Source organism: Onychostoma macrolepis, chromosome 24 (genome assembly GCF_012432095.1).
Source record: "Onychostoma macrolepis isolate SWU-2019 chromosome 24, ASM1243209v1, whole genome shotgun sequence".
In the NCBI taxonomy this organism is placed as follows: domain Eukaryota; kingdom Metazoa; phylum Chordata; class Actinopteri; order Cypriniformes; family Cyprinidae; genus Onychostoma; species Onychostoma macrolepis.
In genome coordinates this window covers 8,300,736-8,319,060 of record NC_081178.1, presented here as the reverse complement: position 1 = coordinate 8,319,060, position 18,325 = coordinate 8,300,736, and the positions used below count along the sequence as shown (strand labels likewise).

The following is an 18,325-nucleotide window of genomic DNA, read 5'->3' as shown; positions in this document are numbered from 1 at the left end:
TCATCGAGGCATAATTTTGAATACCACAGAAAATAATCTCACTTTGTCCCTTAGTTTTTAACCCCTCAGGGAATGAATGTTGATTGAACAAATGCTGACTGCCAAAACTATCCACCTTTTTCTTGATGTAAAAATGGGCGTGGCCATTTGTAAATTGAAAATGAGTGTGTCTTATTATATTATTTTAATGTATTATCTTAATTATGAACACACTGGTTTGTAGTGCAAACAGTTTACCGTTTACTGCACATTGTTATTCTCCTCGTTATTTACCTATAGCGGCTAATGAACCGGAAGTCTCACCCATAGGCTTACTTCCGCGTTGAAGAAAAAGGTGGATAGGTGCTAATCGATAAACATTTGCGAGTATCTTTCTATTGCGATTATGATACAATGCCACGGTAAAATGAATCATCGTGAATATGTGATAATGTATAGAAAGTCATCTTATCATAAAATAATGTGAAGAAATCGCGTCTTTCTGTTGAACTGTTCTCGCAAAAAGCACAAGACAAACATACAGCGTTTGATTCACTAATGACCAGTGTTGGGCACGTTACTTTAAGAAAGTAATTAGTTATAGTTACTAGTTACTTCTCACAAATAGTAACTGAGTTAGTAACTGAGTTACATCATTATAAAAGTAACTAATTACCAGGGAAAGTAACTATTGCGTTACTTTTAAAAAAAATTTCAAATGTCAAATAACTTTGGATGCCCCCAAAATTAAATATGTTAAATTAATGAAATGGACACTAAAAAGAATAAATTATTATTATAAAACATTGTACATTAATCTACACTATTTATCTACTGACACTTATTATCAGTCAGTCAAGCATTATAATATAATTTTATGACAATTTAATATTATATGATGATAGAACTTTAGTAATTAGAATAACCAAGTATGAATGCATATTTGTCATCAATATAAAACGCATAAGGCTTAATGAGCTGCTGGGTTCATGAATATTAATCACGTTATCTGCGTTCGCTCGAATTGATTTGCTGAAATCAAAACAGGGAGGATAATAGGTGAGCGCCAGCCAATGAGATTGTCGTTTGCGCATTAGTTCCGCCCACTACCAGAGAAACCGGCAGTTCTTAAAAGCTGAAGAATTCCAAAGGAACTCCATTATTTTGACAGGAAAATACAACAAAGAATATCGTTTACATGTAGCGCGTCAATTCTGCATGTTATGAAAGACTCTCGTGCTCTGTATCTTTCTTTGCGTGCGTGTATGTGAGAGAAAGCAACGGCGAGTCGTGCGCTTCACACTAGAGTTTATGGTATGTCAAATAGGCTACAGCTACACTGCGAATCCATTCAGATGAACTGAAAAAATAAATTCTAATAATATAATATAGTAACGCCACATTTTATTGTCAGTAACGGTAACGGCGTTGTAACGGGGGAAACAGTAATTCGTCTGATTACTCGTTACTGAAAAAAATAACGCCGTTAGTAACGCCGTTTATTTATAACGCCGCTATTCCCATCACTGCTAATGACTCATCACTCGGTTCTTTTGATGAACCTTTTAAAAGCTACCGGTTTGAATCAGTTTGACGAATCGTTCAGTGAATTAACTCACTGAATCAGTCAGAGCGATTACTGAAGAAATATTTTTAGCGATGCCTCGAAATTAATCACTGAAAAAAAGCCTAATTGCTTGCACTGAAAAAAATTAATAGCCTATATAAAACATAAGTATTATTATTGTTGATGTTATTATTGTTATATATATATTATATACACCTTTTGTTTAATTATTTATATAGTTTGACTAAAATTTTAGTCAAACTATTTATCAATAAATGATTAACCTAAATAAGGTTCATGACTGTTCAAAAAAATAATAAATATATGGGCATTGTCTTAAGTATAATATTTTCCAGTTTTTGGATCGCTTTTAGACTATATCGACTATGATTGTTAGAATATAGCCTAATTGACGTTTCGTCCCAACTTCTTCTTTTTTAAACAAAGGACAAAATTACCTTTTTCTTCTGTGAAACTAGCGGCATGCAACAAAAGCTGTCGATTGAGTTTAACTACTGAACCCGGAACATTCCTTTAAAGTAAATATCCAGCTTAATTCCCTTTAGTTCCACACAATCACACACGAGTCGCCAAAGTGGCAGGCAAAGCAGAGTAGGTGAGAGCTGATAGAGATGAATGGATGTTTTAATGGGTGCTGACATGACCACTGCACTGCCAGTGGCATTTCGGGGAAGGACAAGGCAAGCTACACACAGACACACACATATCCACAAATTCCCACTGCCAGTGGGAAATTACACCTTGTCATTTCACATACGTACAGGCGCTTCGCTCAAATCACACATTTGAAAATCAAGCGCTAGAATTATTCAGCAGAGCAAGTGTACGAATCTATTTGAGACGCACAGGATTGTTTGTCCTCTCGCTTTCAGTTCACCACAGCAATCATCAACCAGCCTCACTGTTTGATTGTTTTCTGAGATACACTGTGCAGCAAGTGAAACACTGCGCCCTACAGGTCTTTGAAACTACTGCATGCAGGTTTCCATCCATATGTCCAGTTTAGTCTCTCCCTGTTGGCTTAGTGGTCCAGCAGGCATTATAGATCACCCTTCTGCACACTATCACACCGAATGGAGGTCACATCCATCATATGAGACCCAGGATGACCCTGAGCACTGGATTTCTGTTCTGGGATTAATCAGCTGTCCTAACTGACCTATTGTTCACCAGAGAGGTTTCTGCACATTCCATTGTTTGCTATCTACAGATGAGGACGCTCAGCCAGTGAAAAAAAATACAAATTCTCTGTGATGCACGGCCAATGACCCTATCCGTTCCCATTTTTCACTCACACAGAATTTTTACGGAGCCAGGAAGAGGAAGGATAGACACGCACAGGGGAGCCCATGCAAATACTGCCACCGTGACTTGGAGAGTGTTACTGTTTTGCTGCAGTGCTGATAACAACAGTTTCCACCAGAGAGAGATTAATAAATCTGCTGGAAAGCAAAGGAACGTCGCAATGCGAGTTAGATGATTGGGATGAGACTCGGGTTTAGCAGGTGTGCGGCATTTGCGATAAGGCTCTCCATCTAAATCCGACAGTCCAATGCAGGGTCAGTGCAGCACAGCGTTTGGACAGGAGATGAGTTTAGGTCTGTGGAATTGAGCTTACCACATGATTTTTTGGGGTGAAGTCAATCGGAGATGATACAGACAGACTCATAATGAACAGAAAGACTGGATTTGTGGGATAATGAACCCTGGAGACATAAAAGGCGGTTTGGCTAGAATTGAGGCCTTCTGATCTGAAAGTCTGAAGCCAAGCCAGAGGACAAAACGAGTAAGGAATAGCCAAAAAGAGACAATTCATTTTGCTTCAGCTATTAATCACGTATCCGTTTATGGATCTACTTGTGATTTTTATACCGTATAACCTAAACACCCATTGACTAAACAGTATGCTCCTGGAAAGTTTGTATTTATGAGTTATGAAAATGTAATTCGGATGTTTGGTGCATTCATGTCAATTTGGTGATAGTACCATTTCTACAAAAAAAAATTAACAAGATTTTTAAACTCTATACCAAATAATGAATAAAGAATGTGCAATGGGTGTGTTTTTGCTTTTTATGTTTTTATTCAATTTATGAAGGTGCTGTAAATGTAATTGTTACATATTCTTTCATGGTTCATTCTTTCATCTTTATTTCAACAAATTTAGTATCAATACAGATTGTGTACGACATGTTTTCTCACTGACGCTCCACCAACTCGGAAACTTGAGCCAGGGTAAAGTTCTGATTTTCTCACTCATGGTTTCATACATGTAGGCCTATGTTCAACTTTTAAATACTATCTTTCTGACATGACTTGAATGCACCATTAACACAACAAGATTTTTCCATTTTCTGATGAAAATGGATGTTGTTTTGCGGCTGCTACAGAGTTCTGGGTGGTTGCTTGCTGGTCAGAGTCAACAGAGTCTCAAGTCTCTATGATATTTTAATTAATGGAAAGCAGCACTACAGTAATTAGCACTGAACTATGATACAGAAGAATACCTGTTTCTGCTACCAGGATGCGGTGACCGTGAAAGACACAGCAAAATGCAACTTGAGTCAGTGCCAGTTTGCTTGTGTTGGACACATTTTCCCAGACAACTAACTGTTTTATCATATCAGTATATTCTTAAAATCACTACGGTTCAAAAGTTGGGATCAGTAAGATTTCTGAAGGAAATTAATGCTTTTATTCAGCAAAGTGGAGTTCTGTGAAATTGATTAAAAAATGGTAAAATGAGATTACCGCAATCTTATTTGTATCTGAAAACACGATCAAATGATCAACACACAATGGATGTTTATTAACCACAAACCTTTCTGTTTCAAAAGTACACAGGCTATCATGGACATGGATCTATCACAGAATATCATACTTTTTTATATCCTGCACTGATCACATCAATAAAGAAGTTGTGTATGCGTACTGTACGTGCTTTGGAAAGAAAATGCGCTAGAGTTGCATGCCATCGCCAGAAAACTGCAGGCAGCTGTATAGATTTCAGATGGTCCACTAACATTCTGTCTGTTATTTTAGACAACATTTCTCCGGACCGTTCTGTGCTATTATAATTCATCCAGTAAAATGACAAAAAAGCAAATCAGAAATCAGTGCTTGTATGTTTTAAAAAAAACTTCCACGAGTAATATGTTTCACATTGATATTATGCTATTGTGAGGGTTTTGTGTTTGGTTTGAGGTGAAACACTGTATACTAAACTTTGCATGAGAGGAACAGTGTCATTGCTATATCAGGAAGAACAAGATGAGTCCTATCTGTCCTTGTAGAAGAAAGCGAAGAGGGAACAAGAGATAGCAGCAGGTGGGAATGGAGAGCAGGTATATTTAAAGCATGAGGGATCAGGCCGGAACAGCAGGAAGGCCTTTGGCGATATGCTATTCCTGAGTTATGGCAGCCACTTTATTGATCATCAAGGTAAAGATACCGACTTGCCAGGGTGTCAGCGCTTGCTTCCATTTCTTTTGGTCTGAAATGCAGCACCACGCAGAGCACTGCTCATTTATTTTGAGTGATAACTCAGTGATAGGCCTTCATACATATATTCACTGTTATCACAGTATGTTGTACCATCTCATTACCTTATTTATTTATTTATTAGTGTCTGATAAAATGCATAAATCTAAATTTAGTTATTGGGTTTAATTGTTTATATACATAACAGTTGGTTCTGATATTCAGTACAAACTGCTTAATTGTGAGATTTATTGAAACACTTTAAATTGTTTCACTTGCTCAATGATAGATCTTATGCAGTGAACGGGTTTCCGTCAGAATGAGAGTTCAAACAAGTGATAAAAGCATCACAAAAATCCACAATTAACTGACACATCTCCAATCCATCAATTAACATCTTGTGAAGAGAAAACGTTATACAATATATATAAATATTAAGCAACATCTACCAGCGAAAACAGTCCAAAAAAGCAGTTAAACGTGGTTTAAAGTTAAAAGTCCTTAATGATGGATTTGTTTCTTCAGATTTTCAATTCACAAATGTTAACTGATGGCCTGGAGTCATGTCCTTCACTTGTGGATTATTGTGATGTTTATATCAGCTGTTTGGACTGTCATTCTGATGGCACCCATTCACTACAGAGGATTCACTGGTGAGCAAGTGATGTAATGCTAAATTTCTTCAATCTGAATCTGTTTTGATGAAGAAACCAACTAATCCACATCTTAATAAAGTCATTATACCATTTTGCAATCTGCTATATCTATATTCATTACCCTTCTTTCGTTGTCAGCTTTTTGTTTTCTTTAAAAAATTATCTTTGTGGCTACATAATAACAGAGGCTCATATCTTACCAAGCTTAAATAACGGCAGTCATGTACGCATTGGGATTCCCTCATCGTTCCTTTCTCATCTATTACACCCTACAGGCTAAATAAAAATGCAAACGAAGACATATTGTGCATTAGCAGAGACTGAGAAGCGCTCACATAGCATTAGGGTAATAGTTTTTAGAGGGAGAAAACTGGATAAACATTTTAATTGGTCTCTCTAAATGCTTAAACATTTACATTTACATAAACATTTACTAAAACACACCACCATCACAATCGTCTCTTTAAAGTCGACCTCATCCTGTGATTGATAAAATGAGTTATTTGCTGCATGCTCACTAAGAGCTGGTCAATAGCTGGCCATAAACTGACTTCCTGTATGATTTTGACCCAAGAGACGATGAAAAAAAGAAAAAGGAAAAACAATTTACTCACATCTGCACTGAAAGCATCATTTTGATCAGCAGCATGGCTCTTTAAACATACAGTCAATGCATATATATTTCTGTTTTGGACAGTCTACTTGCATCTGATCTTTATCCAAGTGTCTCATTAAATTATACAATAAAACTTTGGTCAACATCACATACCAAGGAGGTCTAGAAATAACTGGAGATCCATTAGCATTAATATTCATCCAGAGATAATAAAGGAAAAGGATCACTCTTTCAAAAATAAAAGCCTTTTAAGAGCCTCCAAAACTGGACACTGGTAAAACATATACCATACATTATATTTTGCAACTTAAAATATATACATACTTAAAATATGCAACTTAAAACATACTTAAATTATGCAACTTAAAATGTTTTGCAACTTAAATTGATAATATAATATAATATAATATAATATAATATAATATAATATAATATAATATAATATAATATAATATAATATAATATAATATAATATAATTAATATAATATAATATAATATGCCTTCAGCCCAAGGTGATGGCATAGGCTCCAGCTTTGCAATAGTAGAATAGAATAGAATCTAATTGAATATAATCTAATAGAATAGAATAGAATAGAATATACTTTCAGCTGGAAATGCTGGGATAAGCTTCAGCTTCACATGATAGAATAGAATAGAATAGAATAGAATAGAATAGAATAGAATAGAATAGAATAGAATAGAATAGAATATGCCTTTAGCTTTAGACGCCACAATAGGATTTAGCATCCTTATGACCTAGCAATATAATATGCAGCATCGCATTCTTGTATATTTTTATTAGGATTGCAATTTATGTTGCAAAACTTTTATTTACAGATGACATGGCTATTTGTGAATGGCCATCAGTGGAGAAAAAGGATTTCTGCCCAACTAATGGCACATTATCCATACAATCACATCCATTATGTCTTGCAATCGTTTGCAGTTTGTGATGAGAAGTTAATGGTGGATCCAATTTAGTTATTGTGCCTAAAGCAATCACATACACACATACATTTTATTACGGTAAATATATCACATCACTTTGCTTCCAAAGCATTTGCTTATGTCTATACTTATATACATAAAAACAAGTAAAGATACTTCAAAAGAGAAAGACATTTGCCAGTAGTTGACAGTACCGAAGAGGGCAAGTAAGGAAAGAATAAGACTTTAAGTCAAAAAGATCTGGATGACGCAGAGGCTAAACCTGGAGGTGTTGAAAGAGGAATAGATCTAATATGTGTTTGATATACCTGAGGCGATGTATAAACCTCAGGGTAGCGCACGGTGTGAAGTGGAGGATGCATCAACGCAAATAACTCTTCAAATCTGAGCTGAGTCTGTGGCCTCGCTCTCCCGGGCCCAAAACTGTCTGTTACTGTTAATGCAAACAGCCAATACGGTTAAATCTTCCCGTTCTAAAATAAACAGCCCAGGCATCACAATACATCTCAAAAAAGTAGACACAGCATCGCTCAGCCTGCCCTCATCATCAGGGTATACAGACATACCCACACAAAAACACATTAAATATTAATGCCCGTATTGGAAAGGGACAAACACTTAATGGACAATACAGGACGGTTTGAATTATTCATTAAGTATGTGTTAGTGTTCTTGTGCACATGAATACCTGCAGACAAACACTTTTTCTTTCTCTCTGGTTCTCTAAGTGGACTTGTTACATGGAGCGGGAAACACATCCTGGGGCTCGTAGAAGAAAGTTTGGTGGTGCTCTTACAAAGGTTTAGCACAAAAAGTTCAGTTTCAATATGCAATATAAATGAAATTCAACATGAGATTGAGAGTCAGAACACATGAAAGCACCTCCAACAAGCAGCACCTCACTATGGGAGCATTATACGGAGGTCGGGATCTGAGAGACCCTGTGAAGACCTCCAGAAAAACAGAAGGAGAGGGAAAAGCGAGGTACTTTTGTATTCTCTTCATGTACTCGGACCAAACCCTAGGGAGCTGTGCAATCCCGTTGTCTAATGTAGCACATCAAATTCAAGTCAGTAATGCAAGCTAAGCAGAAAGCACTGATCCCACAAGTCTGTTCTTTTCCTTTTCAATGTCAATGAGGTAGATTTTAAAATGCAAGGGAAAAAGAGACAAAAAAAATGATTTTCAGAAGCAAATGTAATGACTCTGAGGCTTTCGTCCATGTATATCAGCAAGAGGCTTGAACACAAGACAACAAAAGCTGCATCCGATATTACATTCTCTTCATAGTTTTTTTCAATAAGTAATTACCGCGATGGTAAAGTATGTAATCCGGAAGTAATTTGTCATGTGACCTACCAGCAACAATTGTGTTGCTTCACTGTGATTCAGAAATCCTCTCCCATGGCCTCATGGGATAGTAAAGTTTTGACTGGCTGCACAATTTTCGCCTACTGTTTTATGAATACTGTAAATTCAGACATACTACATGGACTTTTCTTATACTGTTTTCCAAATACTATTTAGTAGGCCTAAGAAAGTATGCAATTTTGGATGCAACCAAAGAAAGATGCTTAAAAGAACGCATAATTATGCTCTGGTCAAACTTCATGAATTTGAACTTAATTATATACACAATGCCAAGAGAAAGAATATAGGTCGCTAACCAGTGTTGGGTGTAACTACTGTAGTTACTGAGTAATTAGTTACTGTAATTTAATTACTTTTCCCTTGAAAAATTAAAGTAAGGGATTACTCTATTTTTTCTGTAATTTAATTACAGTTACTTCTTATGTAATTGGACTTAATATATAGACTGTAGAACATTTATGTACAATACAATAGTGTATTTAACGTCAAAATTCAAAGTCTAACCTTAAAATGCATGCTTTTTATGTACTCTTCTCACTTTAAATACTTTGGTAAGTTAATAAGTATAGGTAACACTTTAGTGTCCAATTCTCACTATTAACTAGTTGGTTATTAGCATTAATTCGCCATGGGTTCCTTCGAGATTTTCCGATAGAGTTTTATAATGAGGTTTTTCAATTTATGAGTAAAATAAAGCCTGTGGTAAACATAACTTGACGATACTTTTACTTTTTGTTCTACAACGTAAATTACACACATCCATACCCAAATCACAAATTTTGAAGCAGTTATGTTCATTTTTGAAAACGTATGTTTTTAATAAGTAACTCGATAAGAACGTTTGGGCTGTGAGTGTGTGCAGTTTACATTGTAGAACAAAATGTAAAAGTAACGTCAAGTTATGTTTACCACAGGCTTTATTATACCCATAAATTGAAAAAAAAAAAAAAAACATTATAATATGAAAATCTCAAATGAACCTGCGCCGAATTACACTTCCTGGCTCTGACGTCATAGTTCCCCTACTGTATATTTAACATTTCTTCTGCTGTTTACCTACCAAATGTAACTTCCTGAAAGATGATTTCGCTAAAGAGCTGGCTTTTGTTATAAAATAAAACTGAGGACATGTTTCCAAAGAAAATGTAAGGGGAGAAAAACACCTGAAATGAGTCCTAAAGGGTTAATTCATCCAAAAAATTAAAATTATGCCATCATTTATTAACCCGTGTGTCTTTCCAAACCTGAATGACATTATTTATTCTGTAGAATATAAAAGAAGATACATTTCTCTGTTTTTTTCATGCATACAATGGAGCAATGGTTCCTCAAAATATCTTCTTTTACCTTCTACAGAAGAAATCAAGTCAAAGAGGTTTGGAACGACATGACAGTGAGTAAATTATGACAGAATTTTCATTTTTACTACCATATTTTAAGAACATTCATGCAGAATCCTTTAACATGGTAAAATGTCAACATAAACTCAACCCAAAGTAGTGATATTGCTTAAAATGCACTCTTATATCCATTGGATTGTGATCTAAGAAAACTAATATGACTTCTAGTTTTAAACATTGTGAGATTAATATATTTGATGAAAATGAAGTACCTGCAGCTTATACAGCAACCAATCTGTCATGTTTTTTGGTGAAGCTGGACAGATACATCAGCATTTTGCTGTTAGCCTGTCACTGCAGCCTGCAGGCAGTAAACTCCATTATAAAGTACCACCAGTTTTGAGTTTTCCATGATTCTTTCTATCCATTTCACAACATAGGCCTCAATAGATCCTTTCCTTTGATTCTCTCACAGGCTTTCAGACAAAGTGATTCATTCAATAGACTGTTCAATAATGGTTTGGCCTTAAATGAAGCAGTTTGGTTTCAATGAGATTTCAGTCCTCTAAAACATCCCTTTGACTTGTTATTCGCCAGTATCGACTGTGGTATTTTCCCACGCAGGCCAGAGACGGTGGAACAGATCAACGCTGATGCTGAAAATATTTCAGGGACTTTGTGCAACATTCAGAAGCCATAACGGCTCCAGTGCCATCTGTATCTTTAGATTGAACTGGAGGGTTATGACCCAAAAATGGCTAACTTTTTCCTGTACTTCCTCCTTGTTGCTCCATCCTACTCCTGCTGCGGTTTGTTTGCCGATGAGTCTCATCACCTGCCAGAAGTCAAACATGGTGGGCGGATGGATGTTACATTAATAGCATCATACAGTACAGGTCAAGTTTATCAAGTCTGTAAAATCATAAAATAAATGCAATCAAATTCGCCCCCGCTGCTTTAGTCTAATCAGCCAAGAGTTGAACTCGGGTCTCTGTGGCCTCATTGCAAGACACTTTACTCTTCAAAGTGCAAATATGTAAAATGGCTATTTCAGATACATTAATAAAAAAGAATGACTATCAAAATAAATATTACAGTATTATAAATTTAATATGCAATATATATATACTATGTATTTTATTTATTTATATTTTATTTAGTCATTCAGCATATACTATAAATACAATATACTATAAATATTACATGTATATAGAATATATTAAAATATACTTTTATAAGTGAAAAGAAAATGCTTTACATCTGTCTTTGACATGGAGACTGTATGTTAGGGCTGGACAATTAATCTAATTTTATTTCCCGTCATGATTTTGGCTTGCGACAATTATGAAAACAAGATAATTGGGATCAAATTATTATTTTGATAAATTCAGTTTTGTAAATAATGCTCTCGATTTATTTGACGTTGTTATTATTTTATTTCTCATATTTCATTTGCAGTTGAATTATATTTTACGTTTTTTATGATGTTTGTAAAGTCGATGAGTAATCATGTAATAATTGTGATCTCAGTATCGATCAAAATTATTTACCATAATCGAAAAGCCCTACTAATCAAATGTCAACATGGACAGGTTTCATGACATGCCATCGAAAACAAACAAAACTATTACAAAAATAAAATGCATTAAATAGAAGATGCAACAAGAAAAAAATATTATTACTGACTACATGTAATTAACTACTTTTTTTTTTTTTAAGGAAATGTATTTGTTTTCAATATTATTAATTATTTTTCTATTTTTTAAATATAAAATATATTTGTTTAATATTAAATTTGAGCATTTTTTGTTTCTTTTTTATTAAATACCGTTACCATTATTTATTATTATTATTTTTAAATAATACAAAAAAAATAAACAATTTGGTACCTCTTTTTGTTACTTAATGTCCAATACAAAATATGAGTCCTGAAGCAAAACCAGTTTAGAGCCAGTGCTTTAGATGACAACTATCATCTATATGACATTTATTAACTACATATTATATTCAAAAGGACATCCGATCATTCCTTTGCAATCATTCCTTGTCCATTTACAGTTTTACACTAACTAAAAATTGTCATCGGCCAGAATTATGTAGGACAGCGAGTGATAGCTGCTATTATGGTTAATAATTGAGGATGCTAATTTATAAGCCTCTCTTCCCAGCCCTAAACCAGAGGATAATCAGGACTGTGGCATACTAGAAAGGACAGGGCTGGCATCCTGATTTTTTTTTTTTTTTTCTTCATTTAGAGCAGTCACATTAAATTTGTGTCCTACTGATTTGCAGACACAATGGGGTCCCTATTAACAGGCCACAGCTGGAGATCTGGGCCTTCACATGATTGAGCGATCTTTGAAAAGAGAGAACATTTGACAGATCCAAGGCCACCACTGAGATAAGAAGCCAGCAAGCTTTAGATTCATTATAGTTTCTCAAAAGAGCTGATAGATAACCCTGAAAATGTCATAACTGATTTAATTGGTTATAGCGTGTTGGTGTATTTGTGTCTTTTTCTATTCGTTCTATTCGTAAGTTCTCCTTGATGAGAAGCATTCATTAAACAATAGCATAGGTACGCAACCTATCAGACTGTTGAGCTCAATGCAGCTGCGTGTAAGTCTTTTCATTAAACCAGACAGCATGTTCTGCCAAACTGATATGTGCCATTAATCAGAATTTTATTAAACAGATCATAAAGCCAAGCCCTGATACTAAAGAAAGCTTCATAAAAACGAATAATGAGCTCCTATTTCTCTCTGATAGGTCAATTACCTCGTCTGTCCATTAGACAGCAATATAGCACACAAGTTGTGTTTAATATTCAGACGTGCATCTCAGTATCACAAGATTTTCTTGGAATAATCAGCTAGCCTATGTAAATACTGTTGCTAAAGTATCCATTTGCACTCTCTGACTCTCAATGTTGTGAAAGAGATCACAAGATTACATTTATTTCTTCTCAATTTTTCAGCCTCAGCTCTGTGAACAGAGGAAACTGAATCAGCCTTTTTCTTTTATTAAAATGCTTTGTATAAAATAGGTATTATGAACCAACAATGAACAATCACTTTTACAACATGTATTATTTTAGGTGTAGCCTAATTTAAATTTATAAAAAATATAAAGGTATATTTGAAAATTATATTATTTCATTAATACCTAATAATTCATTATAATCTGTTTTTGTAGTTTCTGTCAGAATTGAATCTCTGCTGCAACATTGCCCTCTTCTGACGAAACCTTGCGATTGCACGACTCTACGTTAACGCTGTAACGATATACAGAAACCTGCAAAACGATTTTTCTGAACGAATCAATCATTGTGATTAGCAGATTACTGATATAGCTTCATTTGGCAAATATATAGCTGCGTTATATTCGTCACATCAGTCTTATACCCAAATATGGATATTCGCTTCCGGTAGGAGGTGCATCGCTAAAAGCGTGTTAGGATTACAAATTGAATATATCAAGACATAGCGACACTGCTGCACAGCATGAGGTATGTTCTAGTGACTTTTAACTGAATAAACAAGATGCAATGTCATAAACCAGTATACAGTCATTATCAGTGCACTCACCTGCTTCATCCAGCTAATAACCTCGACTTGTTGATTGGAAATGAACAGGGCCTTAAATTAGTTTCACACAGCCATTGCTTGTTTTGAGCACTGCTCATAGTTATCTAATAAAAGGTTATTGTGAACTTACAAACTTCAGAGACCGTTTGAGTTTGTCCTTTTGTAATAATCATTAGTAATAGTCTAAGGTAAATGTCTTAGACCCAGACTTTCAAACTCAAATATAAACATCCATTATAAAAATATGAATTATTACATTTTAACTATGATAATATTAACAAATTATGGAGTAAACAAACAATTGAAATATTTATTTTGTGAAATCTGTACACAAGTTACGACTGTCCCTCAATCGTTGTGTAATTTCCAACACAACCAGCTATTTTACCAGCTTTTTTTTAATTGTCAACCATTTAAAAAACTGAAAGTTGTCTCTGAGATAGCTGGTTTTCATTTATAGTATGGTCTTTTATCTATAGATACACTAATTGAATGTTATTTAAAATGATTTTGTCCTCCGTAACTCATTGATTTTGTTTGCCATCATCTACATTCATGAACAGAGTGACAACTACATGCCCACTTTGTCAGAAGGACTATATCCACCTTCAGCAGCATCTTAAAAAATCACACCATTTGGCAAACCATGAGGAGCTCCGCCTCATCGTTCTTTACAGCTCTGGGCGGTAATTTTTCTAATGTATAAGCACTATTGTTTAATAATACATGTATGAAATGTTAATTAAAAGTACATCTTTTAATTTATTTTTAGTATTAACGGCAGATTGACATGCCCTCATTGTGCCAAGGACCTGGTTCGCCTGGATAAGCATTTCGTTTTCTTCCACAGCCTGAGTGTAAGTTGTTTATTTTACGTAATTGCATTCTCATATAAATATATGTCAGTACATCTTAGTGTCTGCTCTGTTTGTCAGGCTTTGGATCGTCAGGCACAACTAAAACGTGCCAAACAACAAAGGGTGCTGGAACTCCTTGCAGCTCTCCGGGCCTCACATCCACCAATGCTGTCAAGCCTGGATGTGCAAATGAGCAACAAAGCTGAGGAACATCCAGACGTCCCCCACAATGTTCCAGAAACCCCTGCCAATGATCCCGCAGCTCCTGTAGCCAAGACACGATCCAGGACAGCCACTAGTTTGAGCTCTGGAATGAAAAAATACAGAATAACGCGAAAAATTGCGGATATTGCAGCACTGAGCGGGAGGATAAGGGCCATGAAATATGAATGGGCACCTTCCAGGTCTTCGAAGCAAAACTTAAAGATTTTCTGTCTTTCATATTCATATTTACACTCATATACATTCGCCACAAACAGCCTTTTGTGAAACAGAAAGGTTCTTCAGATGTTAAAGGTTCTTTATGGAACCATTTAGACATAAAGGTTCTTCTATGGTATCGTGAGTGTATTCATTTACAGTTGAAGTCAAAAGTTTACATAGCAGAATCTGCAAAATATGAATTATTTTACCAAAATAAGAGGGATCATACAAAATGCATGTTATTGTTTATTTATTTGGTGGAGTTTCGGTAGTGACATCTTTGTTTTTTTTAAGTGTTATCCCATAGAATTGTTGCTATACCGAAACAGTCACTACCGAAACATGTCATCATTGTTTCGGTAGTGACAAAAAGGAACACGTAACCCTCATATTTGAGGGAAATAAACAAAATCTTAGTACAGTTATGCAATTGTTTTTGTATTTTAGTATGATACTGCCAAAGCATTACTGTCACTACCGAAAATGTGCAGTCACTACCGAAACATGGGATGATTTGTCAAAAATAAAGTATACTGAATTATCAACTATGGTATGATAGTTTTTGGTTCTATGTATATTCAAACTAATGAATTCTTAACTTTGAAACTAGTATGATCAACTTTTTGCCTTTTACAAAGAAAAATTGGATTCAAAATACAACAAATCTCATAAATTACACTTGAAATATTGTTAAAAATTTAATTGTTATGGATTTGACAAAAATTTAATAAAATATATATATATACAATCTAGATGTAAGCAAAATCTTAATAGGTCAATATAACCCTTCTAATTAAATGACTATTACTGTGTTTCGGTAGTGACAAATTTGGGGAGAGGACAAATATTCCAAAACTTTCTGAAAATGAGAATTAACTGCACAATTACTAGAAATGTGTACCTTGAATATTCTACAATTTGCATACATACAATTTTTTTTTTTTTGAAAATACATTTTTTTCAAGACGTTTCCAAATCTGACTTTGGATCAATTCTGTAGAATGGCCCATATATATTGTAATGTTTTTGAAAGAGGTCTATTATGCACATCAAGGCTGCATTTATTTGATCAAAAATACAGTAAAAACGGAAATATTTTGAAATGTTAGTTATGGATACCATAATACACTAACATTAAAAGGTTTGGGGTAAGATTTAAAACTTTTATTCTGCATTAAAGAATGCATTAAAGTGATCGAAACTGGCAGTAAAGACATAAAGTTTACCAAAGATTTAAAATAAATGCTGCTCATTGAAATATTTATTCATCAAAGAATCCAGAAAAAAATGTATCACAGTTTCCACAAAAATATTAATCAGAAAAATTAATATTTATATAATTAATATAATCAGTTTTTTTTGTTGTTGTTGTTTTGTTTTTTATGAAAAGAACCATTATTAATAATTGAGCACCAGCAATAATTGATAATACCTAAGCAGCAAATTAGCCTATTAGAATGATTTCTGAAGGATAATGTGAGACTGAAGACTGGAGTAATGCTGAAAATTCAGTTTTGCCATCAGCGGAATAAAATTGCTTTTAAAATATATAAATATAGAAGACTATTACTTGAATTGTAGTAATATTTCACAATATAACTGGTTTTATTTTTTATAAATGCAGTTTTGGTAAAGAGACTTCTTTCAAAAAAAAACTTTATTCCAGACAAGTCTGCATGAGCGTGTATAACACACATATGTATATGTATCATGACTGAATAGCTCTGCTATCTGTTTATATTTCAGGTTTGTCTGTGGTGTGACCAATTCCACAGCTATAAAACACAAATTGAAGCACTTGGACCATTTCTTAAAGTGGATCCTGAAAACAAGATCTACTGTGCATCTCTACTGAACTATGCCATCATGATGATAAAGAACATTAAGACACGTGGCAGTATGACCCGCCAGCACGAAGTTGGTAAGAAGTGCATAATACATACGATCAGGGAAATTTAATGTGTATTCCAGTCCTGAAAAAAATTGATGATCTATTTATTACTTGATTATCCCATTCAGTGTCTTATTGGCCATAACGAAGTTTGATTTGTGAATAAGTCATTCTTTTAAGTTAACTGATCCATAAATTGGTATTTGAAAAAAAGGGTAAAAATGTAGTGTATTCCTGTCATAGTAAAGCTGAATTCTCAGCATCATTACTCTTCAGTGTCACATGATCCTTCAGAAATCATTCTAATATGTTGATTTGCTACTCATGAAACATTTCTTGTTATTACAATGCTGAACAGTTGTGCTACTAAATTTTTTTTTTTTTTGTGGAAACCATCATACATTTTTTTCAGGATTCTTTGTTGAATAAAAAGTTCAAATGAATATAATTTATTTCAAATAAATCTTTTGTAACATTGTAATTGTCTTTACTGTCACTTTTGATCTATTTTTACTGTACTCTACCAACTTCAACTGGTAGAGTACAGTACAGTATATATATATATATATGATGTGTGTGTGTGTGTGTGTGTGTGTGTGTGTGTGTGTGTGTGTATACTATAAAACCAAGAAAATATCAAACATTTTTAATTCTTAGATTTTCAAGCCGATCTTACTTTTCTTAATTCAAAGGTCAAGACACAAAGCCAGTTTCCTCATGCCAGTGAGGACGAGCTGTCAGACAGGTACCTGTAAACAGTCTGTTTAAACATCATAAACATTACATATCTTTAAGAGCATAAAATCCAGGATTTACATGAATAATCTTCAAAGATTCTGCAGATGACAAGAGACATCATGGACAAGAAGTCACAAGTCCATATTCACAGAGACTTAAGTTAAATTGTTGTATTTAATAAGTTAATCTATTCTGTTTGTCAAGAGACATCTTTTCACCATTGACACCAAAACAATTCCAGAAAACTATTGTTTTTTCTCTCAAGCCTGAGAGAACATCGTCTGCATCTCGCAAAATGCATCCAAGAGGAAATCTTAAAGCAGGAATCTCAATCATCATCCCCAAAATGCACTTACATGTGCTCATTCACCCACTCAAACACACGTTCACGCTCGTGTCCTTGACAGGGTCATTGCTAAATCTCTTTCTGAGCTGCAGTGCTAAATATGCAAGAGAAGACCAACACCTGAATGTTAATCAGCTCTGCCTGATTCTTCGTCTTTACACGGCTCACTACTGATGCCTTTGGACCTCCAGTACTGGCTGTCTGAACATGATGGATGAAGCTAGACTGATGTGCTGTCACATGTCCATGCCACTCCAAAGATAAATATGTTACATGTAGACCAGGTTCTGACAGCTTCTGTTCATTGTTACAGCATTTTTTTTTTTCAGGCATTTTATTATTTGCTGCTTGTCTTTTCTTCTGTCATATGATATTTTTCTCGTAAACGCAAGCTTGCGTTTTTGATGTTAATACAGTACAGCTTTCTTTATTGGTGTTATTTTTTCTTAAAATGTAAATATGTAACCAATAAAGGTACACATAAAAATGCCGCTATCTCTTTCT

The 18,325-nt window shown here is 34.5% G+C and overlaps 1 protein-coding gene across 3 annotated transcripts; it reads left to right on the top strand.

Annotated features, from left to right (window-relative positions):
* The first annotated feature begins 13,271 nt into the window (after positions 1-13,271).
* Positions 13,272-18,237, top strand: LOC131533426 (uncharacterized). 3 transcript variants are annotated; one of them, XM_058765755.1, is made up of 7 exons: positions 13,272-13,487; positions 14,130-14,252; positions 14,339-14,423; positions 14,502-14,827; positions 16,593-16,767; positions 17,430-17,482; positions 17,883-18,237. In XM_058765755.1, the coding sequence occupies exons 1-5, from the start codon at positions 13,483-13,485 to the stop codon at positions 16,699-16,701; spliced, it is 648 nt and encodes a 215-aa protein (XP_058621738.1). In that variant the 5' UTR covers positions 13,272-13,482; the 3' UTR covers positions 16,702-16,767; positions 17,430-17,482; positions 17,883-18,237. The 3 variants fall into 3 exon arrangements, with proteins under 3 accessions (XP_058621738.1, XP_058621737.1, XP_058621736.1); XM_058765754.1 differs by having other exon boundaries at positions 17,571-18,237; XM_058765753.1 differs by having other exon boundaries at positions 17,430-18,237.
* The last annotated feature ends 88 nt before the right edge of the window (positions 18,238-18,325 follow it).

Excerpts from the sequence above, each read along its gene's own strand:
- LOC131533426 (XM_058765755.1), top strand. Across the intron at positions 14,424-14,501 it reads TTTTCTTCCACAGCCTGAGT|GCTTTGGATCGTCAGGCACA; the intron begins GTAAGTTGTTTA and ends TCTGTTTGTCAG. Across the intron at positions 14,828-16,592 it reads TATGAATGGGCACCTTCCAG|GTTTGTCTGTGGTGTGACCA; the intron begins GTCTTCGAAGCA and ends TTTATATTTCAG.